The 24,484-nt window shown below is 50.9% G+C and overlaps 1 protein-coding gene across 5 annotated transcripts in view; it reads right to left on the reverse strand.

Moving 5' to 3' along the window:
* Positions 1-24,484, reverse strand: part of NECTIN1 (nectin cell adhesion molecule 1) — a 105,766-nt gene that overhangs the window by 44,412 nt on the left and 36,870 nt on the right. For all 5 annotated transcript variants that reach the window (XM_074848718.1, XM_074848722.1, XM_074848719.1 and 2 more), the window contains exons 2-5: positions 13,844-14,194; positions 12,866-13,168; positions 12,325-12,442; positions 8,050-8,201 (exon numbers count right to left, since the gene is read on the reverse strand). In XM_074848718.1, coding sequence (XP_074704819.1) covers positions 8,050-8,201; positions 12,325-12,442; positions 12,866-13,168; positions 13,844-14,194 — 924 coding nt within the window. The remainder of the gene's footprint in view (positions 1-8,049; positions 8,202-12,324; positions 12,443-12,865; positions 13,169-13,843; positions 14,195-24,484) is intronic.

Raw genomic sequence — 24,484 nt, forward strand, 5'->3', positions numbered from 1 at the left:
TAAGGAAGAGGGGAGAAGAGAGCTTCCCCCGGGTAGAGGCAGCTCCTGAAACAGCTGCAGATTTTGGACAAGGGTACTGAATTCGAGCAATCGCTGGCCTGATCCTTGCAGCATAAACATTTTGCTTGTGCCTGAGCTGTTTCATTCCTGCCTTTCCCGAGACATCATCCCAACAACAGCGTCTCGGTTTCTGCAGTGCTGCCTTGCCTTGAGCAAAGTCTCACGAGCCTGAAACCACACACAGAGCAGCACACTGGGCAGAACGGGCTGGGGCACAGGCTGATGGAGGGGCTCCCTGCTGCGGCCAGAATGAGGAGCCAGACGCTGTGCAGGCAGGAGCCGGCACCCCTTCCCAAAGATAGCCTTCAGAGCAGGAGCAAGGGCATGTATTTCAGCACAGGGAGCTGGGGTTGGGTTCTGGAAAGCCAAAACCACATGTTGCATCAACAGAAGGCTTGTCATAGCCAGCTGGTTAATGCAAAACCTCTCTGCAGAGACAGCAAGAAATGTCACGTCCATCCCCTGGTAGTCCTGGCTGCTGAGGGCTCCTCTTCAACCACACAAGCATCCACATGGCTCTGCCCACCCCTGCCCATGCCACCTCCCCAGGCCCGCTCCTTGCCATCCCAGCCTCTGCAACCCTGTGGTGCTCAGTTCCCAAAACTGTGCACAAAGCAGGGGTCCACCCGGAGCTTAAGTGGGTGCAGGGAATGACCAGCAAGCTGGCTCAGACCCCAGGGGCTGTATCTTTTATTTTCCCTCGCCCCAGAGCTCCGACGTGAAGCATCTTCCTACCTTGCTTTTCCCCACAGCAGATTTTGCGTGTGGACTGTGGGTCCCAATACCCCACCCTGAAAAGACCCAGGCACGGTGTGCACGGTGTGCACGCTGGGCGCAGGGTCCCCAAAGCCACACTGATCCCTCTGCCTCCCGGCTCTGGAAAACAGACAGATCTGAGAGGGGAACTGTGCACAATTTCAAAAGGAGCTTGGCCCACTTTTCTATTAAAAGCCTCATTAACAGCCCAGGTTGGACGCTTGAAGTGAAAGGGGAAATGTTTTTCTACCTTTCCTATATATATTTATTTTTTTCCTGCCCTTTGTGCCGCCCGCCCCTGAGATAGCACTCGCCTACGCGCCACCCCCCTGCCACTGCCAACGCCGTGGACACGAAAACTAACGCGCCGCTGTGTTGGATTTCACACGTCGTTCAGGGAAGGAACTATTTTCTGCTTAGATCCCGTCCCCATCCTCCTCGAAGTGGCCCAGTTCCCATGCCAGAGAAAACAAAACCAAACTGTGGGAAGAGAGGGAGCAGAAAGATGGGAAGCTCGCAAGAGCAGCCGACACCATCCCCTCCCTACCCACATCGTTTCCCGGACAAGCGAGTGGCTCCGGGGATGCGGCGGGGGGGGACGTGGCTAAGCCCCGGGCTGGGGGGCCAGGGACAAGTGAGGCCTGAGGGCCGCGGGCAGGAGGGGACAGGCCACTCAGGCTCCTGCCACGGTGCCCCAGTGCTCAGCGGCCAGGTTAATTAATTAATGGCTTGGGACAGGTCCGGTTCTCAGCGGGCATCGCTCCGCATGCATCCACTGCTGTCAGCCCCACAAAGGGGGATTTACCCCGCTGCCCACCGAGTTTCGTGTCTGGGGTGCGAAAGAGCAGCACTGCAGCCTGGGGAGAGAGAGGAAAGTGTGGGAAAAGGATCCCCTTTTTGTGTTCGAGGGGTGCGTGAAATTTCTGGAAACTGGTGTGATGCCTGAGCGTGCTGGGGGCCCCATGTGAAAAATCCATTAGGAAGAGTCTGGAGAGAATTAAAGCCGCTGTGAAAAGCGGACTGGAGAAACAGGAGACAGTAGAGTGGAGGGAGGGGGAACAAGCTAGGCTTTAATGCCAGCATAAAAAGCCTCCCCCCCCTCCTGCTACCCCCCAGCCCTCATAAAAAGAGGGAGTGCTGTATGAATAGGAATTAAACCAGCAACACTATCTGCCCGCTGCCCGGCTCTGCCAGCTGTTGCATTCAGCCCAGCTTCCTGTCCCCGTGCCAGGAGCCGGACCTCTGGGGCGGCAGCTGGGAGCCCAGGGAGATGGGCGGTCACCCTGGGCTTTGCTCTGGCACCTGGCCAAGCCCCCAGGTTCCCTTTGATCCCTCCATGCAAGGCAGAAGGCTCCGAGCATCTCCCTGCCCCAGCTCCTGCCTTCCCCCTGCACCACCTTGCCACTGCTGAGACAAACCAGGCCTTCCCCATCACGAGAGTGGCTTCGAAAATACACATTTTAAAAATCGTATCTTTCTTTTAATGGCTAGTTTCCAATAAAAATGATGTGTATGCAAATCATCCTGCCTGTCCATCAATCCCTTATCTAATGCTTTTTTGAACCTGCTGGCCAATTTCAGTGCTATCTGACAGAAGAAGAATGAGCCAAAATTATCCCCATCATAAAGCTCTTGGAGAGAACTGGAGTGGGATCCCTGGCAGAGGTGGGAGCTAAATGCCATTAGACATCAGAGAACCCACAGGAACAAGAGGCTGCTCCCAAGGGCAGGAAGGGCCCAGATCAGAAAAAGCATATCTTTAGACACCAAGTAATTCTTCTATGATATGCAGATCCACAGGAAACCAGCTTTCAAAAGCTCTTCTGCTCATCACACTGCTTAGATATTTTAAAAGATACTACTTCCCGTGGACACATTTTTTTCTTGAAGTCACATTTCCATCCTTTTCCCTTCAATCATAAGGGCTAAGAAAAAACCCAGCACCAGCTGAGATTCTCACTGTAGCCATGGGCATTGAGGAAAATGTCAAACTCCATGAAAAATTACCTTCTGGACATGTGTCAGCCCAAGCTGCTCCTTGCATGAAGCTCCTCCAGAGGAAGGCCCTGGAATTCCTTCTGCCTCACAAAATCAAACACCCGCTGCAAGGGAAGCAGGGGGCCTTTGGTGGGCTCTAGCCAGGGTGAGCAGCAGCTCCAGGGAGGAGCAGGAACCTTAATTCCAACGGGTTCATGGAGCTTCCCAGTTCCCAGATGGCCTCAACAAATACAGTGGTGATGTGTGAGTTTTTCTGAGACAGATTGCTGATGGCAAACTTGCCCTGCCAATACAGTCCACACCAAGTTATGCCAGGACTTTGACCCGCTGTGTTACAGACGTGTACATGAGTGAAGACAGGGACATATCTCCAGACCCGCCTCAGCCCGGACAGGGCTGCAGCTGGAGAAGCTTACAGCGCTGCTGTCCTTTTTCCTTCACAACAGCCCTTGCGTGCTCATCTCCGGCTTCAAGGGCTCCTGCCTTTTCCTCTCCCTGCCACGGATTTCTGCTCTGGCAGGGGGGAGAGGAGGCGGTGGGGGTGGAAAAACCACTGGCAACTAATCCAGAAGTTTAGCAGCTGCCACTGGCATTTCAGAGTGTGACGGCTTTTAGGCCAGATGCCAAACGTGTCTTAAGTTTTAATCTCTCTGTCAGGTCACCTATCGCTTGTCAATCAAGCGCTGCTCCCGCAGGGGCCGTTGGCACAGATGCCATCAGACAGGATGCAGCAGACATTCCTACAGCCATCCAGAAGATTAGCATCAGACGGACCCCCCAGGCTCGTCACTCCTCTTTAGCCCCTGGCCTTACATCCTCCCACCTAAAGCAGCCACAAGCGCTTGCTGGGGCATCGTGGCACGACCCTGGCCAGTGGCTGGGCTTCGGGTGCACCTGCTCCGGGCTCGGGATTTAATGCTTCCCAGAAAGAGCTTTCTTCTGCGCTCTGAGCCTTAGCAAAGGCCTGCTGCTGCATGGCAGAGGGCTCCAGTGAGCCCCACGGGCTGTTTGCAGTGACCTTGCTGGGATGAGATCACTGGTGGTGTGTAAATAACTGCCTGCTGTAAGCCAAGCAAATGGGGGGGCTGTCAGCTCCTGCCAGCCTTCCCCCCCTCCCCAGCCTGTAGCACATCCAAGGTCAGGGCTGCAAAGCCACCTGCCCACGGGCTGGCACAACCCTAGAGCCTCCTGTTCTCACAGGGAGTCCTGTCTCCTGGAAATCCGGGGGGTGCAGAGGTGGGGCTACACCAAGCAAGCAACCTGGGGAGCCTGCAGTATTCTGGAGGAAGAGACCCCTTCCTGGCCTTGGGAAACAGGCAGGAGCCCTGCAGCAGAGAGGCTGATCGTGGTCACTGCCTCAGCACAGGCTCTGCTCTCCCTGCTCCCCCAGCTCTAGCACTGTGGTTCTCCTTTGGTTTTGAGGTTTGCCTGGTGCTTGAAGGCCCATGGGGAGAAGAGATATTTTAACAACATCCTTCTGCTTGCGCTTCCTCTGGCTGAAGCCAATACACAAGAACATGAATGTCCCCCCACACACACGCACAAATGTGTACGTACACACACGCACAAGGGCCAGGGTATGTATATGCCCTGCTGCACACAAGCCCACGGAGCCAAGCACATGTTCATAAATACATGCACATTCACACATGCCAATGCACTGGTGCTCTCGCGTGAGTGTGCAGCTGGACATCCCTGTGCAGGCTTGCGAGGCCCATTTGCCTGCCAGGATGCAGGTCGGGCTCACACATCTGTGTGCAGGTGCGTGACCAGCTCTCTGTGCAGGACCACCACACCCACGTGCAGGCACGCTGGGACACGCATGCAGTCTATAACCACAGCCTTTTATTATGTCACCCAACCGCCTGTAATAAATAGTTTCATGTCACCCTACATGGCTCGGCTGCGACTGACAAAGGTCCTGCAAGGCAGGAGAAGCTATTATGGGAACAGATTGCTGGAATAAAATATTAAATTTCCACTTATCAATCTCTTTAATGTGCTATAACTCTAATAGAAGCGTTCAGCCTTCTCCCTTTGAACAAATCACCCTCCCCATGATGGGGGGGCTGAACTAGCCCTGCACTCCTCCTCTCTGGGGCCAGGGCTGGGAGGAAGGATGCTGGGTGGCAGGAGGGGGGAGGTCTGTACCCAGGGAGACAGAAGGGGAAAAAGCCGCTGCAGGGTTTTCTCTGCATCAGCCTACTGTTTTTTTTTCTCCCAAGGCTGGCTGCTCACTAGATTGAACTCCATTTATTGCATGCCGCTCTTGAAAGAGGTTTCGTGGTCCACTGACAATCCCTAAATTGCCTGCAAGACCCAAACAAATGTACCTGTAATAGCTGAGCGAGGACGGCTGAGCCCTCCCCAGCATGGTCTAATCGGTCCTTAGGGAGAGCTGGATAAACATATTCAGATCCCATGAATTATTAAAAGCGGGTTTTTTTATGTGGTGGAGGCCTGGCCTACCGTATTGGCTGCTAATCCCTCCTAGCAGGGCAGCTGTGGGTGTGCCCTTCCTTCCCTCTCATTTAACCTCAACCCTGCAATTCGGACCTTTGGGAATAAATTGAGATTACAGGCAGGCAGACATGAACCCCAAGTCATTCCCCAGAAATCCTGCCAGAACTGCGCTGATCAAGCATGAGAAGGATGCTCTACCAGTCCTCTGAAAAACCACCAGGAAGGGAGACATCTCCCAAAGGCCGGAGGGGGGAACCCACAGACCCTCGTCCCTAGAGAAGCCCGTGCCCATGCAGCTGCAAGGCTATTGTGGTGCTGAGACAGACGAAATGCTGGCAGGTGGCAGCAGGAAATATGAAGAGAGGGCTCTATCTGGTGTTTGGGAACATGTGTCCTGACACCGCAGGAGATACAGGGTGGTTGGATAGAGAGAACAACAAGAAATGGACATACAGGCTATGCAGAAACAGAAAATGAGACAAAGCCTGTTCCTCTCTTAAGTCTTCTGCAATGCCTGTCACACCTCCTCCTCTGCGACTGGGGACTGAGCTTGGAGACTTTTTCTCTCCAACCACTGTTTCAGATGTGACCCAAGGTACTAGTTACTGCGTGCGATAGTTTTCTGTTGCCGATGGGAAGCGAGTCTGCTCAGTTTGAACCAGGCAGTTGCCTGCACTGTCCCAGAACAAAGTTGCCTTTGGTGGCAACTCCCATGAAATGGCCAGCAGCTGAAAGGATTTTGGCCATGACCTTCCCCCAGCTTCAGGCGGTTGGGCAGGGCGGGTGCTGCTCCATGTCTGTCCTGAACAAAGAGCTTTGTTATTGTGGTGCCTTTCACTGGCAAATAGAAAATCCCCCAGAGAAAAGCATATACCAAGAACAACTCAGCAGGCAAGGATCCAGGACAGGAGGTGTGAATTAAAGGCCTGCTACAGTGATAATGATCATAAATAAATACTTGGTAATTAGCATCTAATTAGCACATCCCATCCATTGACCTCCAAGCGCTTGGATAGAGGAAGATTAGCCAGGTTTACCCATGTTACAGAAGAGGGGAACTGAGGTGGTGAGGGTGCCAAACACAGTGTTACTGCTAATTTCAGGAGGTCAGCTGCCTGGGCCTCATCTTTACGCTTGCTCAGCACTTACCACTGTAGAGCGCGGGTGGAGGGGGCTGGAGCTCGGCCCCTCTGAGAAGCCCGTTTCATCACTCTCAGGTTAGAAAACTCTTTCAAGGACTGGGGTGGCTCAGAGAGGTGGCCTGCTATCAGAACAGCAGGTGCTCTGACTTGCCTCAGGCTGGACAGAAGGAAGGGCTGGGGACCCTGGGAACCTGTCCTGTATTCCCCAGGCCTTGCGAGCCCCCAGTGCACCTCCCTGCCCTTCTAGCTTGCAGGCACCTTTGCTGTCTGTGGTATTTGCAGGCAGCCAGCAGCTCTCCAGCTCACCCGCTGCAGCCACATCCCCGCTGTTCTCCCAGGGAGAGCAAGTCTGGAGCTACAACACCCCATGGTCCCTGTGGTGAGACCACTGGAAAAGTGGCCATGTGCCGTGGTTTGTGCTGCCTGCCCACTCGGGTGGCAATGGTCCCATGCTGGGGTGTAGAGCGAGCACCTGAAGGAGACCCGTGCTGAGCCTCCACAGCGCTGCTGGCCAACTGGGGGGCCAGAGGGGAGCCTCGGCACGTTGCCCCAGCTGCCAGGCATGTATCCCAGGCAGGCAGCGCTGCTTCATCAGATGGTCACTCTCTCCTCTGTCTCCCAAAAGCCTGGAGCTCACTGCAGTGTGGCAGTGCTCCAACTCACTACTGCGAGTAGTACTTCCCTCTCTCTCTCGTGAGACCCACAACTGCTGGTCACTGCCTGTCATTAACCCTCTGATAAAACGAAACACTCCTTTTACCCCAAAGGAATGGGGTAATTCCCTTCCTGGCTCTCAAAGCACCAACAGCCACTTTTCCCCTTTGGTGATGCCTTGCAATACCATTTTGTCTCTTTGATATAGGGCTACTGCCATATGTTATTTCTTCTCTTTAATCTATTTTTTGACATCACTTTCTCCTCCTGACACTACCTAAGCATATCCACATATCTTTTCCTCAGTCCTGTGGCTACAGGCTACACAAATTCCTTCTGTCTCATATGACATCACATAGCATCACTTCCCACTGTCTGCATCCTGTGATGTTATTCCTTTCTGGAGCCCAGACAAAGCTACTCAAGTGCTCACAGCCTCTCGGTAATCTGTGGCAACCAGGTGAGCAAATGCACACACCAACACTGGAAGGAGCACAAATGAAAAATCATGAGAATTGCCTAACATCAGAAACACCAAACATCATCCTGAACAAATGACTCATCCATCTCATGCTTTACTGCCTCAGTGGCAGTCTATATCCTCATCCTACTCTTTCTTCTACCTTCTAACAAATATCTCCCTGACATGTCTTCGTTTTTAACATGTCCAGTGATGTCTCTGAATCCAAAGCAGAAGACGCAGGGGAAACAAATTGAATGTATCTTGGTGTAAGAAAGGAGAAGACAAGAGGAAAGGAGGAAAAATCCAAGCCAAACCAGTGCAAAACCAGTGCAAAGCAAAGAACTTCACTGCTCCCTTTGTATCATGGAACTCCCCACCCTAGAAGGAGACACTGGTGATTAAGACAGACAACAAGGAGATGTAACTGACTGGTAGTTGTCAGCTGCTCACTCTCTCCTCTCCCCACCTCCTCCTCCTCTTCTGTCTTTCAAAGCACACCAACTGTTTTCCTACCTGTGACATTGACTTCCACCAAGCCTGACCGTGTACCGATGGCATTGGAGGCCTCGCAGATGTAGGTGCCAGCCACGCTGTAGGAGACAGGCCCTTTAAAGTAGATGGTGTTGTTCTGGATTTCCACGCTCCCCGGCAGAGTCCCGTTTGGCCTAGGAGAAACAAAGATCATGGTTGACCCCAGAGATGATACTCGGTAGGGTCAAGCAGTACTGCAGAGGTGACAGTGACATGCTGCTTTTGCACCTGCCCTTGGGCAGGTCCAGAACCTGGTGGTGCTGGCTGGAAAATACCCATTAATGTAGTCAGCCTTGAAACCAAACCCTCAGCATTACAGGAAAGTCAGCAGAGTGTCTCCAGGGTAAATCCACTGCATGATGAGAATCATGTTCTTTACGTGGATTGGGGTTTTTTTAATCTCTTCTCTGTGATGACAAGGGAGATTGGACATCTTTGGGTCACATACAGCCCCTTGGATTTGGCTAATGGGATGTGGAGCACTTTCAGTTTATGTTCTCCCCTATTTTCCAGCACAATCCCCGAGTAGCTACAAGCTTAGGGTAAGATGGTCAGGTCACTCTTTTGTTTTGGGTGGCTCACCTTTAGCAGGCTCATCTTAGCGTGTTCCTCCATCCCTGACTTCCTATTTGATGGAAAATACAGGAATGGGACACCAGCCTGACCCTGCTTTACTCTGATTTCCTGCCCATGTAACTCTCCTGGGCAGCTGATCAGCCAGTGTTAATTGCATCTCAAGCTCGAGTAAAACAGTGCTGATTTAGAGCCCTGCCATCTCTGACCTGCCTATGTCAGAATAGTCAGATAAGTGTGAAACTGCAATAATGCAAAACTAAGTCTAGAGATATACAAAATACATGAACAAAGGCAGAAAAAAAATGAAAAAACCCCCGTGTGTTAGGAAAAGACACACATGGCCTGGTTATTCTTAATTACTGAAGCAAAGTAAAGTAATTACTTCTCTTAGGCAATTAAAAATTACTCCCGTAATTCTTTCCCCTCCTCCGAACAAAAATGTGCACATATCGTCAGCAATTTGTAAGAAACAAAAGGGAGTAATGGGGGTAAAATTAGGTTTGTAAAGAAGTGCCTAAATGCACACACACCTATTTTGCATGTCTACATACACACATAGGCACATATGTATAGCAAACACATTAGTCTTTCCAAGCTACATCAAACCCAAAGCTGATGGAAGAATAGAACAGCCTATTGGATCTCTGCCTGTAGGGCCCTGAATCTACAAAGACAAAGGCACATCTAAAAACTGTGCTGTGGGACGCTAAAGAAGGCTATTGCTTCCTCTAACAGCTCCCCTGACTGTTGCTCATCACGATCCAAATGAGAGGAGAGGAAAGCATGGCTGGTTTTTACATCCCAGGCAGGAGCAGAACATCAGCAGCAGTAATTGCCTTCTGACCCCCAGGAAGGGGAAGAGGCACATGGATAAACCAAAGATGCTGGTGGCAATTTCTCTGGCTGCCCAGACAAAGAAATGAGGAATCAGTTTGATATTACCAAAGTGGTAAAGTTTGATATTACCAAAGTGGCAGTGTGGGAAGGAAGGGGATGGCCATGGATCTCAGCCCCTTTCCTTACACAACACGCGCAGCACACGCCTAGGTGGTTGGCTGCAGCACGGTTATCTATCAGGGTTTCATCCCATCTGCTTGGTCTGCTTCTTCCTTGCAGGGCCCCATTCACAGGCAGCCTGGGGCCAAGAATGGGTGAGCAGGAGTCTGCTGAAAGAGCCAGGGGGCAACTCTCTGCCCCAGCTTTTTCTTCCTCCTCCCTTTCTGCCTCTATTTCCCCCAGGCTCACTTGCGCTCTGTCACTCTCTACTCTCCTCTTCTTCTGCCTCCATTCTCCTTACCTTCAGCTGCACTCCATCGTTCCTTTCCATCGTCTTAGGTCAATAATCCTATACTCGGTCCTAACTGACCCACCAAGTGTGCAAAAAGGCTGGGGAATTGGACTGAAGCGCTATCAGGCTTAGAAACCTGTGCTCTTTAATTCTGTACTTTCTCTCTCTCAATTTTTATCTCCACAGTTCCTTCCCAAAGCAAAGTATTGATGCCTGCAGCCTCTCAGCTGTAAGTTAAGAAACCCTTGCAGAATAAAGACAGACAAATGGACATACACACAACTCTCAGAGAATCCATAGGAAAACAACTCTTTCCAGTGTTTAAAAAAGAAAATCATCAATCACACAAGCACGTAGGGACCAACTCAATGCTTGGCTTAAAGATGCGCTGTTCCTGAGAATCATTTCTGCCAGAGCTGAATTTATTACCAGCGCAGTGTGTAAACCAGGTGTGCAAATGACTTGTCATACTCAGACTCAGTCACGCAGGGCCGTGCTCAGCCCTGACACCTGCATCCCCTGTTGTGTTTGAGTCTAGTTGGTAACTAACCCCCTTTCCTGCCCTGGGCTACAGAAACATCACCTGGCTGAGCTGTTTGGCACCTGGTTAGCCCGTGCTTCAGCTCTCAGCCTGCCTTCAGCATCACTATCAGCAGGAGCAGACTGCCCCAGCAGAGATGGGGCCGCGCGTGCTGCTGGCTGTGTCTGTACACAGCGACAGAGCCCCTGCCATGGAGAGCCTGATGCCCAGGAGCTCAGCAAATGCTCAGCCTCCAGCCCCACATGTGAGCAACAGCAGAACAAAGGGATGAAATAACTTGCCCAAAAGCAGAGAGAAAACCCGCCTCCTGTCCCCAGCTTCGTCTCACAAGGCTCGCTTCAGCTCAGTTTGCCAGTCCTGCTACACAGAGATAGCCTAAACTGGGATCTCTTCTGCCTTGGGTGCCACAAGGGGCATCTTTGCCTCTAACACTTTCCTGGCAACGTTGTGAGGAACCCAGAGAGCCCCCTCGGAGTTTAAGTCGAAAACTGGCAGAACCAACAGAGGGAGAGAGCTGGGGATGAGAACGAGAAAAAAGGCAAGATAAACAATCCTCTTCAGACCTTCACTGTGAACAGTTCGATCTGGGAAGCAAAATGAGAGAGAAGATGCCTAGCTCCTGCAAAGACATTTTGAGAGCCTCTTTCCTGATGACAAACACCAGCTGAAAACAAGAAAGGATCCATTTGATCTTTCTTTTTTAAAGATACATGAGTGCTTATAGAAAAGGAAGAGAGGGAGAGGAGAACCACATCAGGTTGCATTAATTCCCATCCGACTCCCCAGATACCCCTCACTCACTTTTCAGTCCCTTTAGTGTGTTCAGCCAAAAGCTGAAACCCTGGAGGACAAGGAATTGCTTTTGTTTAATGTCAGTTGCATGGGGATGAGTGCTCCGAAGGGGAGCTCCTGCTTACAGCTGGGGCTGGTTCCAGGGAAAGCTTTTTTCACACGCACATAAATTCTGTGCTATTTGTGCCCCTTTAAAGAAGGGAAATCCTGGGTTCTTTTCCAGCTCTGCTACTGAAGCACTTAGCGGTGCTGGGCAAATTATTCATTTTGTGGTATCTCAGCTGCTTCATGTCACCAGGGCAGAATATTATTCCAGTGAAGTGAGAATAGGAAGTTATCCTGGGTGTTGAGGCTGCACTGTGCTGGTCCCACACAGTGGAGAGGGGATGTGTATGATCCTTACCCACTGCCCTCCCCTCCTGAGTCTGAACTGGAAGATGCTGGGGGGAGACCCAGCTGAAAGACAGATAACCTCTGTCCATCACAAGGTGAGGTGGTTGTGTGTGGCTCAACTAAAATGCTAGTCCCAGCTCTGTCAGCTGGGGCCACAGGCCATGTGAAACTTCTGATAAAGCCCATCTGCCCCAAACAAGTCCCTTGCTCTCGTCGCTTCAAACACTGCACTGCCTGCCTCTAAAGCACAGGCTGTCCTCTAGACAGGGCTGGCAGGGCAGCAAGCCTTGTTTTGGGCCTCAGCTCAGCTTCAGAGGATGGCCAGCACAGGAGGGGGTGAGCCAGAAAGGCCAAGGCTGAAAACAGCAGCCTCCCTGGTTTGCAAATAAAGAAATTAGTTCCAGTCCCTGTGCAATGAAGGCCTCCTGGCAGAGCTGTGCCAGGGAACCAGAATCAGCCCCGAGTATTCTGCAGTAGCACAGCTCCAGCAACTTCAAGTGTCCAACTCTCCCCTCGCAGCACAGGTTTTACCTTGGAGTAACACCACTGACAGTAATGGGACTGGGCCCTAATTGACCAGAGGGTGACTGAGCTTTCTACAGAGGCTCCATGGCCCTGTTCGAAGATTGTATGTGCTGCTGAGAGCAGAACCACTGTAGGCACTTACAGCTTCCATTCATAGGTGTGAGCTGGGGGGTTGGCATCAGATTTGCATATCAGCTTCACATCCTTCCGGTTGAGAAACCAGTTGCCATCAAAGCCCTCAATAGTGACTTCTGGCTCATCTGCAGGGGGGAAAAAAACGATAGAAAAGCAGGATGGAGAAGGAGAGGAAAGAGTTAGGGAAAAGGAGGGAGAAAATAAAATAGAAAGAGATGAGGGGTCCGGGGTAGGAGAAGGAGAGAGATTGCAAGGTGGGAAAGGTGATGGGACAAGGAATGTGAGAGGGAGAATGAAGGTGAGAGATAAGGGAAGGAACAAAGGGACATGGCAGAGGCAGAGACAGAAAGAAGATGTAAAAAAGAGAAAGCATATGATTATTCCAAGGGATCACTTCAGTTTTCACTCTCCAGAAAAAGAGATCAGCCCCCTACTTCAGCCCCTCTACCAGACCAACACCTCCCCTTCAGAAAAACCCTCTTTTGCCAGACCCACCCCAGGGACTAACCACGCACCGCTGCTCTCCAGCCCTGCCCACGCTCACTTACACTGCACGTTGAGGGTCATGCTGTCAGTGAAGCGGTCCAGCTGGTAGTTGACGACGCACATGAGCTGCTGCCGGTGGGCCTCTCGGCTCGGCACCAGCCGGTACCGGCTGATCACGGTGATGGTGCCATTGCTATTCCGGATCTCCTGAAACTCCGCTTCCCCTTTGAGCTTGGTGTCCCAGGTGACAGTGCTGGGGGGCTTCCCATTAGAGGAGGTGCAAGTAGCTACCAAGATCTTTTCTGTCCTGCCAGACTTAGCAATAAGTGGCCGCTTGGTGCCCTCCATCCGATTTGTGGGCTTGGCTGCAAGGAAGTACAAAAAGGAGAAGAAGAAAAGGGTACAGAGGGATGGTTAGAAGAGCAGTGCTACCCTCTCTACTACAACCCAAGAGACATCTAGCACTACCGAGCCTTGTGGTGAATCCACAGCTGCTGCAAACTGCCAGCATCCTACTCTGGGGAAAGAATGGTGGAGGTGCCCTAGATGCAGAGATACATGATGGAAAGTCAATCCTTTCCTGCCATAGGTTTTCAGCCCTATGTTAGAAGGAGAAACTGAAATTGGAGAGCAAATGAATCATGTAGACCTTGGGCGGGGTCTATTCACTCACAGCTCTAACCTCCATGGACAAGCTCTACTTGTGCTTAGGATCTCTCTCTCGTCTTTTCTCTCTGTTCACTTGACAGTCACCAGCTCATTAAAATTCACCACTCCCTTAGGGAACAGGTCACTGTTATTGCACCTGCATTAAGGGATAGGGGAACTGAGGCCTGGAAGAGGAAGAGGCATGTCTGCGATAGCTCAGTGAACCACTGAGCCTGGGTTCCCTGCTCTTCACCTCTTCACAGTCAACTTGAAAGATCATCACAGGTAACACCCAAGTTTCACCTTTGCCCTGGGCCACGAGTCTCAGGTTCCTCCAGATCTGTTGAACTGGAGGCAACATTTCACACTACAAAGCTTGTCCAGTATCTTACCCAGCACAGTGAGGTTCAGTTGACTTTCCCGGTTGCCGGTTGGGAAGGTAGCAAACTCACAGATGTAAACTCCCTCATCCTCCAGCTCTAGCCGAGAGAGCTGAATGGTGCCATCTTTGAAGGAAGGATTCCGGAAAGTCACCCGCTCTTTGTAGGGAGAGAGGATGGAGACCCCCATGGCAGGGTTGTAGATGGCCACATTCTGCTTGGTGCCGTTGGTGGCTTTCTGCCACGTGACCTGCGTGATCTTCACATTGGGGAGCGGATTGGTGAAGCTGCAGTGCAGGACCACGTCTGTCCCGATAAACCCCGAGACTGTGTCATTGACTAAGACAATCTGAGCTTGCAGCCCTGCAAGAAAATGGAAAGCTGTGAATATACGTGTACTTCTCAAACAGAGAAAGAGAGAAAAAGAACAGTTCTTGGACATCAGGCCCATGAACTCCTTTATTTATTTATTCCATTTGCATCCACCTGCAGCTCCTGCAGCGTCATTCCTGTTCATAAACACCCTCCTTCCCACAACTGGTGTTCACACTTCACTACAACCAGCCCTAATGCTCCACAGCCAACCTAGGGCTCATGATCACCAAAAGGCACAAGGCTGGATCAGTAATACTTTCCTGCCTTTTGTCCTCAACTTTGCATGACACTAAATCAGTTATTGTAAATATACAGAGCATGCGTATCTGGAGGCATACGAGCACTGATATTTATCAGCACAGCATATCCTAACATATGCTAACACACACTCAGACGTCCATTTAATCCTACTGGAAATGCATCAGTAATTAAATGAGCTGCAAAGACTCAGCCCTGATTTCAGAGTAGCAATAGTTCCCATATAAGAATAGATTTGCAGCAGTGCCTATACACCTTGCATGATCTACCTGCATGATCTAGATCGTTTCTGTGGCCTTTTTTTAACCCCAGAAGTGGCTACATTTAGGAACCGTCCATCTTGATTCTGTGGAGTACAGATGAAAGGTGCTTGGGAGAAGTGGTGGCTGCTGTTCATGACTGCTAACCTGTCTCAGTTGATTCCTCTCCTGACAGTTGGAGAAAAATGTCTCCCACCAGACTGACCCTGAAATTCATCTTTGGCTGCCACTGTGTCTTTCCTTAATCTGTATGCTTAGAGATAATGCTTTGGTAATTATACAGCCATTATTTATATGATAAATACGATAGAGAAGCAAGGTGGTAAGAACAAGAAAAGCAGGTTTTGCTCACTGCCTTCTGGCAGAATCTGAAACTGGATGTATTCTGGGAGACTGAGAGTAAAGGAAGGAAAGGGGTAATAAAAAAAGAAAGATGTACAAAGAGTGAAGAACATGAAAGAGTAATAAAAGAGACTGAGGCTGTGGAAAGAAAAAAATGCATAGCAAGAGAAACAGGACAGCATCTTCTAACTGAGAGGACAGAGCATTTCTGAAATGTCACCCCTACCCTGTTCTTGCTCCCTGTGCAAGGCCAAAATGAACTTCTCAGTCTTAGCCCCCACAGACCCCTGGCAGATGTGCCCTGGGACTTCTACAGGTGAACCTGAGCAAAAGTCCCTTTCCTGCAGTTTCACACACACAAGTGCAGGCATACAAAAGTCTTCTCACCCCCAAACAGCACCTTTACCGTTCTCTCAGCACGCTCTTCATGTTGCCCCCTCATTTCACGCCTGCTGTGCTCAGCCTGATCTCAGTCCGCACATCTCATCTAAACTGCTTCTTTTGCCCCTTCTCCTTGCTTCTGTGCCAAGCCCGTGACCCTGAGGACAAGCCTCAACAATCCAGCCCGGCCTTGAGACGCCATCAGCTGACCACAGTCATCAGCAGTTAAGACCGAAACTCAGTCTCCAGAGCTTTGTGTGAACTTGCCCCCTTCCCTGAGTCAAGCACTGGTTTGCCCCACACCCTAGCATTGCAGCTGGGTGCTGAGGAATGTTTTTCAGTGCTGCTTACAGCCACAGCAAAGCACTGGTGCCCTCATGTGCCTGCATGCATGAAGCCATTAAGTCCTTAGACGCCGTCAGCTGAGCTGGCAGGGTTGCACATTTCCCTTCCCAGTGTAGCCAGGCCCGTTTTTGCCATGCTTGTCCCTCCAGAAACCAGAGGGAAGGGACGTTCCTGCTCTGATAAAGTCACAGCTGGACTATGTTTCTCCATGCCAACCGGGAGGCACTGGCCTACTGGAGAAGGATGTCCAGGCAGCCAGACACAGTGAAAGACTTTTCTGACACCACTCTGGCCTGTGCCCTGTGGGACCCCGTGGCCCACGACAGCCTTCCTGATGAAATGAGGGCACCAGGTGCAGAGCAGGGCTGAGTTTAGATAATGCTATGCTGGGATGTGAGGAAAGAACGGGTGGACGGGGAGGGGGGAGATGTCTCCAACACGCTTTGCAGCATATGCTGCTCCTTCTACCCTGGAGGTGAGAGAGCCTCTTGCAGAATTGCCCACACCCGCGGAGGTGAGCAACAGCTTTGCCAAGCAGTCTGGCTCTGAAGCCTTTAGAGCCTCGCAAAGCGTGTGGGAGCTTGCCGGAGAGCAAAAGCAATCACGTAGCAAAGGCCCTGGGAACAACCTGCCGCCCATCTCACGGCTGCCTGGCTGTAGGTGTGCTCAGCACTCCCTCTTTCTCCCAAGGCTGCAGGAGAGCGGATTCATCAGCAGCGGTCCCCACCTCTTTCATGAAGGGCCCGTGCCCCCGAGCAGAGCCTGCCCGGGGCTGGGGCGATGGCACAGTTGGCTCCGCTCCCACACAAGCTCCCTGACCCCCCACAGGCCTCAGCGGTTCCCTTTGAACCAGGCTTTCGACATCCCAATAAAAGAGGCCCCGTTCGCGACAGCAGGAAGTCGTGGCTCAGCACCTCCTTACAGTGCCAGGACAGCCAGAGATGAGCCAAACCCCAGAGAGGAGAGGATGGAAAGCCACGGGCTTCTCCTCAGAGTTGCCCGTGCAGGGCAGCTGGGATGACAGCCCGGCCTCTCCTCAGCCGGGCGTGCGGACGAGGAGCACAACACGCAGGAGGCTATGCCAGGCTGAAAGCCACCACTGCCCACGGATGGGCACCTAAATAAAGATATTGTCAGCCAACCTGGCAGAGAACGTGGTATATATCACAAAAGAGAGATCAACACAATCCCTCACTTCACCATTACTATGCCCTTTCTTTACACTATGATTTCCCTGCAAATTCGTGAATGACCCTTTTACAAATCAAGTGATTTTTCTTGACCTTGAGTAGTAGTAACAACTCCCAGTTCTACCCTCCCCCTTCTACTCTCCCCCTGCCATGGGATCCATGCAACAGTACAAACTGTACTTGGACACGAATTGGAGAAGAAGCAGACTTTGGTGCTGATGAACCTGACCCCAGAATTGTCCTGCAGAACCTTCCTCTGCCCAGGTGTAAAGAGTCAGACTTTCAGCTAGGGAAAACACCGGTGCCAGTTGAGGACTGCTTGCCAACAACAAAATGCTGCCAAAGCTGGGATTCAGGCCCCTACATGTAGTGGCTTTAACAAAAACACATTCCAAACTTTCTAGAGGCTTCAGGGGAAAAGGGGAAAAAAAAAAAACCCAGCAGAAGAAATAACAAAACAAAACAAACAAAAAATACCCCAAAAAACCCCAAACACTGTGCGGAAATCGCGTTTCCTTTCCAGGTGACTAACTCATGGCTCTTTGGCAAGACAGGATAAACTCTTTATGTTCCGCTCCTCCAAGCCTCTCATCAGGGAAATAACGCACCCATTGCTCTGCTCCGTACCACGGCAGTAACACCCACACCTCAACAACAATGATGAGGAAGGGGAACAGATGGAGTAAAGGGGTTTTGCAAGTCGCTGGATCAGCTTCCCATGCTCCCCATCCTAAATCAGAAGCCAGAGGGCAAAGTAGCTGCTGTCATGCTCTGGGGAACGTTTGTTTGCAAGGTGGCTGAGCTGGGATGGCGGGTCTTCCCTCGCCCCATTACACACTCAATAATTCATCAGGGCAAATGCATAGATAATTGATGGCAATGAGCATGCAAGGCCGGGAGAGGAGGAGAAAATAAAATCACTAATCAGCCTCTGGAGAGGCTCAAACATATTAAGCAGGATGTGTGTGTGCATGTGCAGCGCTGGGGTTTGCCTTGCTTTTTCTTTGCTGAATGATGTGTGTGGTCGGGATGGCAGAGAAAAGGCTTGGGACGCATCCTGCCATTTGCAGTTCCTATGCCAGATCTCCCGGTGCCCACCAACCCGCTCTGACACCTCCCAGGGGGCAGCCAGCACACGAGGAAGGATTAGATGTATAGGTTGAAGCTTGCCGAGCTGTTTTACTCATTAGCTTTCGGTGTTATTTTTTGTTAGGGACCAAAAGCAGTAAAAACGCCCAGCTGAGTGCCAAAGACATGTTGGTGCCAAGACCTCATTAGTGGAGACCTCTGAGATCCTACTCCTCCACCTTGCCCTCTGAAGTGGTTTGTGTTGATGCCTTTCCCCACGATCCCAAACCCAGATATTTACTAGGTCATGCAAGGCTTGGGGGCACCGTGCAGCACTCACGGTGCCCCGCGGCACAGGCAGTGGGCTGGGAAGGGAGGTTTGGACTCCCTGGGTGTGAGGGGTGCTGGTGAGGGAGCAGGGTAAGTGGCAGCTGGTGGCTCTTGAACTTGAAAACCCTAAAAGCCCTGGAGGTGCTGTTACATTGAGGCTCCCACACCTGCAAATCTGGTTCTTGCTCCCCCATATAGAAAGCTCTGGAAATGATCTCCAGGCACTAGCGAGCTCTGTCACAACAGCCTCCTCCAATCAATGCCTCTTTGTTAAGAACCATGTGAACTGCACACTCCTTTGCACAACCTTGCCTCTGCTGAGCCTCTCACCAATTTCTCTCCCTCCTGTTCCCTGATACTCATCTCACCCCAAGGGCATTGAAACAGCCCTTGGCAGTAGCGTGATGAGCCACCCTTTCGTGTGGCAATATTGTGGCTGATGCAAACGTTAGAGGAATCAGCCCTAATAGTCTTTGCATCACTTAGAACCAAACTGAAGGGTCACAGTAGCCGGACCTTACAAAAGGACAAAATGCATCACACTTCAAACTACAAAAGATCCTACACAAAGATGTTGAGACAGCCCCTTGCACTGCACCTTGACTGTGGGCAATGATGTCCTGTACATGGCCCTGTATGCCTCACAGACGCTTCAAACTGATCTCCAAGAACCTTCCATGAGGGGAAAAATGGGATGGAACAGGAGCTTAAAACTGCTGGTGGCACTTACAAATTTTTCTCCCAGTATTTCTGAATTAATCTCTCAAGTCTTCCCCATTTTTAAGTGGAAATCAAGGTTTGAAATGCAACCCTTGTGGGGCAGAACACAACCAGCCTCCAACAGCCCAAAGGAACACCACAGGTGTGTTAGGCAGGGTGGGAAATGGGAAAGCAGATCCTAAATGCCAGCAGGGGAATTTCAGGTGGCAAGAAGCTAAGGTGTGAGCTGGTGCTTGGCCAGGATATTGGGGTTAATACCTTTCCTCTTGCCAGAGAGACTTTTATATTGATTGCCAGGCATTCAAATCGGTACTTTCCTGCTCTTCCAAAAGAGCACAGCGCCTGCCTCACCCCACTTAGTCAATGGCTTGCAGCCGACTGCAGTGAAGGAGTGGTCTCCAGTGACTCACCAACACGCACTTCCTGACTTTCACTGGAGGTCTCTCTGTCATGCACTGATTCAGTTCTGCCCCACTTAAGTGTGGAGCTTGAACCCCAAAGGGGTTAGAACAGGGAGCCTGAGTTTCCAACACAAGGGGAGGGGACCTTAGAAAGAGGATGAGAGTAAGATGTGGCAAGATTATAGCTCCGGGTGACATTGCTGTAAATGAAAGTGAAAGGTCCGAGATAACATTGTCATCGGGTGGGGGCACATCCAGAGAAACTGCAAGCCCAAGCATCCCTTCCCCCAGCTGAGAGCTGGGAGCTTTATGGAAGCTGACGGAAATGGCAGCCTGTACAATGCCCCATCTGGCTCTCATCCAAATCCCTCTCAAAAAAGAAAGACCAGGCTTGGCTTTGGCTTGCAAATGGGAAACACAGAGCCCTTTGGTCTAGGTCACTGGTTCATATCCAGAACCAGCACACAGTAGCAACAGCAGAGATGTTATTATTTGAGGACCAGTCAATAGCTTGTATTGAGTGAGGTCTCTAGCCAGCCCTTCACTGTCTGTCTGCTGGGACAGGGCAGTGGAGATGCCTTTGGGATAAAGCAGGGTTGCCTTCTGCCTATGCAGTATTTCCTCTTTGGATAAATACAGCACAAAGCAGCCTTAGGATCCACTTGAATGAAAGTTCTTTCCCAAAGGGCCTGATCCGCTGACGCTCCGTTTGTTCTGTTACGGTTTGGGAATTCTATTCATTGAGCCACCACTGGGATTCACACAAAGGCCCTAAACAAGACCAAGGCCATGGTTGTCCTAGGTGTTCTCATAGAAATAGATGAAAGAAAAGCAGATACCAGGGTGAGACCAGCCACGGATCAAACAGCCAGCGAAAAGCAGAGATGAACACCAGACTAGACCACTAGTTCTTGCCATCTGTGCTTCAACCTTGCAAACAGCCTCAGCTGCGGCCAACCTAGTTCCTTAGGAAAAAGGCTGCAAACCAAAGGAGTGGGAAGGGAACAACCATGTCTGCCTTTGCTCCCGGCTTTCACTTTTGCTATACTTTTCCCAGCTTTCACACACCCCCCAAGTCATGGGGAGGGGAATATGCCCCATGGCAAAAGCAGGAAGGCTGGCAGAGCAGGGCTCCTGCTGAAAGAGCTGACACAGCACTGGAAAAGGCCTTCCTGCAATAAAGCTCTGAAACCCCATGCTCAGCAACAAAGCACAAAGGCTCCTCAGTCACCGTGGAGGAGCCAGCTCCTGTTGCCCGCCCCGCCCCGCAAGCATGTCAGCTAATCCTTCCTCAAGAGCTGCCAGTTCCCACACACCTGAGCAGCGAACCAGACTGCCCCTTGCCTCTACCCGATGTGCGCCAGTGCTCAGTACTTGGCCCGCTTTCCTGTCCGTGCAGCCTGTCCCTCCAGGCCTTTTGGACTGGAGTTTACTCCAGCTCCTTCCTCAGCTCTTTTCCCACTGTCTGCTTTCTCATGACTGTCCAGTGCAGAAGAGTCTCACCTCCTTTCCCCTGTGGCCTTGTGCAGCTGTGTCACATCTCCCTTCTGCCCCCGCTACCCATCTCCATAAACTGGGAGAGGATTGCCTCTCAACCTGGTCTACAATGCTTGTTTCTCTGACTTGCCTTCCCTCCATTTTAGCCTTACAACTTTGCCCACCCCTCTTGTGTCTCTCCAACACCATCACCACACCCCAAGCCACTCACTTGCCTCTTCTCATCCCTAGCCACTAGTTCCCCTGGAGCGGCACCAGAGACTATGTCCAGGATCATAAAATTCTGCACTAGGAAAAGCAGGCAGCTGGCCAGGCAAAGAGAAGGGTGGACAATGAACAAAAAACCAAAGACCCTTCTCTCAAGAGTATCCTCATTGCCCACCAGCAAGGAAAAAGCCAAGGTCTTCTTGCTTACCAACTCTGACCTGTAAACAAGAGGGAAGACTGAGAAAGGGGACCACATTCAGAGCCAATGCTTATGTGGTGGTTGGGTGGGGAAGGGAGAGCATAAAAGAACAGTACAGCTGGAAAATCAAGTGTGGAGGAGGGGAAAGAAGCTGAAGCATGGAGCAGGGGGAGCTAATTAAGCTGAGACTGTCCTGAGACCTTATCTTGATGGGCTGAGTCCCTGAATGTACATGAGTATTTTCTCTGCCCTGCCTCTTTCTTGGACTTCCGCGTTGCCTTGGATGTTGTTCAAGGAGCCCCAGTCCGGGGCTAAATATTCTCGCTATTAGAGCTCTCCAGGTGCTAAGGAGGAGGGATTTAATGAAGAGCTGTGAAGAGGGGATCAAGATAGTAACCCATAGAGAGTCTCATTTCCGAAATGAAGGAACTTGAGACTGAAGAGATTCAATAAAAACAAAAATAAACTTGATGGCACAGAAAGAGAGAACTTCAGATCCTTCCTTCCCTCCCTGGGCTGACAGCTCAGAGCTGGAGCAGGAAACTGGGGAGCTCTCAGGGCTCGGCTGCTGATGACTCACTCGCCTTCACAATGGGAACGCGACAAAGCCGAAACTCTGCTGACTCAGGCGTGACTTCAGCGACGGGGTTAATATCTGGCAGCTCTAATTTGACTGCCCCACCAGCCTCGCCACCCCCCTTCTTTCTGTCCTCACTCAAATCAAGCCTCTTTTATCAGAGGGGTAGATGCCAGGTCACAGGCAATTACCACAGGATACAAACTCTCTGGTCTTCTGTCCAAGACACGGTGAAAAAGGCACCCCTGCCAAACCATGCTGGTATTGGCCAGGCCTGCAATTTTTGTGAAGATCAAAACTCCTACTTCCCTACAGTTTAAATGCGTGCTAACGAGTCGCAGCTTTCTGACTGGTCTTGCTTCCCCCTTGTCTTTCCTTCCATTATCCTTTTAGTATGTAATGTATTGCTGATACTTCACTATCTCCTGAAGTTAAAGAGAAAAGTTTTCTACTATTTCAAGTGGGAATGTCATGCTCTGTTCTACTATAATTTGTTCGAAGATAGAAACAACAAACTTTTTGTGACCGAAAAATGTGATATATGTTCTGGCGGCTCACGACCCATCGGAACTGACAACTAGGAAAAATCTTTGCAAACAAGATGAATGTAAACATGGCACCCAACAGATGCAATGGACAAACCCACTCCCTGTGATTTCTCTTGTAATGTGTTTTATCTTGCCCTAGAGGTGTTTCTGCAGTAAGGCAGAAGAGACTCAGACCTCCCAACTTTGTCTGGGTTGTTTAAGGATTCCTGCCCATGAATAACAGGCCATAAAGAACAGTGTGTACATGTAAACCAAAACTCAGTGCCCTGCCTGATTTCCAGCGTGCTGTTGCTCAACTTTCTTATCATCAAGTCCCTGTGCAGGCAACTAATTTTACAAATGTAACCTCTTCCCGGATTCATGATCTCTACAGTGTAGAGTGACAGACACCACGCTTCAGTCCTACCTAGGCCCCATCTGTAGGAATAAGTCTGCATATTTATGGAAAGCTTTGCATCTTCAAAGGCCTTTCAAACAGTAACTAATTAAGCCTCCAACACCCTGAGAGGCAGGAAAGTATTATTACCCCTGCTTTCAGGGCTGGTGAAATCAGAGGTGCTGAATGACAAAGAGATGTGCCCAAGGCCACCCAGGCAATCACTGGCAATCTCACTTGAATGGCTCAGTTTAGATGTGGGTTTCTGCATACTATGGTGACAATTCTCACCTAAGGAAGCCGGTATGGAGGTATTTGTGGTAAGGCCTCACAGCCCCTCCACTCATGCAAACAGAAATACAAATAGAAAAGGTCACCCTCCTTTTTATGGCTGAAGAAACCAAAGCATAGGGACTTGAAGTGGAAAACCTATTCTACTGACAGAGGCTGGAACCAAACCTAATTATCCACATCAACAGCTAGACTAAAGGTTCCCAAAACGTGGCTTGCGTTTTTCTCAACAAGAGCAAACTGGCTGTGATCAAATCTATGACATCTTGTGTTAAGAACATGCCAGAAATTATGAGAGACATTGAGGCTGACAGTGAGTGTCCCATTCAGCCTCCGAGCAAAGCCAGCTCCACAATTCCAGTCCCCACTGCCCCGGGGAGCTGACATGCACTCCAGGTTTGCCTCATCTCTCTTGCTTGCCAGATCAGTGGCTGCTGTGATCCTTCTAGCCAGGGTTTAGATCTGGCATGGCCCGCTACAGCTCAGCAGGAAGGCCACCTCAGCAAGGAGAGAGAGCTGAACAGGGCAGATTTGGGTGCCTGGGAGTCCTTTTGACTCCATGCTGGATGGAGATGCAGCTCTCCTATCTGTTAAGGTCACAGCCTCCATCCGGGCTGTCTCGGGAATGACTGCTGAGCTTCAAAACAGCTGCACAGGTGGGGGTTTAGAGGAGCCTGCTGAGCTTGTAAGACTCAGGACTGTAAACAAGTGACAAGACCAGCCATTAAAGGCAGCCTGCGCTGGCCCCAATCATGAGCATCTGAAGGGGGGGAGGAAAGCAGTGAGTGAGGGTCAGAGCCTGGCGGGGAGGCCTCCCACAGGGGGTCATGCTCCCTGCCTCATCCTGCCTGGTACACAGCTCTGGGACGCACAGGCCGGTGGCTTTGGTTTTCTGGGGATGGTAAGGGAGACCAGCACGGTTATATCCACTCTTACCTGCGCAGAAAGGTGAGGGCAGTCAGCGAGGGCTCACTGCACTGTAAAGACAGATAGCACCTAGCCCAGAGCAGAGGGCAAGTCAGGACAGCAGGAGTTCAAAGGGACTTCTGCAGAACGAAGATGATTTGTCCTGCAGAGAGGAGTTTACAAAACAGGGACCACATGGCATTTCCCTTTGGACACCTCTCACTGGGAGCAAGGCTTGCTCTTTGTGGTGGGGCAAACAGGGGTAACCGGGGACTCAGACTTACGAGTTGTATACACTTATGATGGTAGTGCAATGGGGGAGGCAAGCAAACTTCCAGGAAGAGAAAGTAAGGGCTTCTCCCTGCCTCCCCTTCTCAAACAA

Source organism: Strix aluco, chromosome 23 (genome assembly GCF_031877795.1).
Source record: "Strix aluco isolate bStrAlu1 chromosome 23, bStrAlu1.hap1, whole genome shotgun sequence".
NCBI lineage: Eukaryota > Metazoa > Chordata > Aves > Strigiformes > Strigidae > Strix > Strix aluco.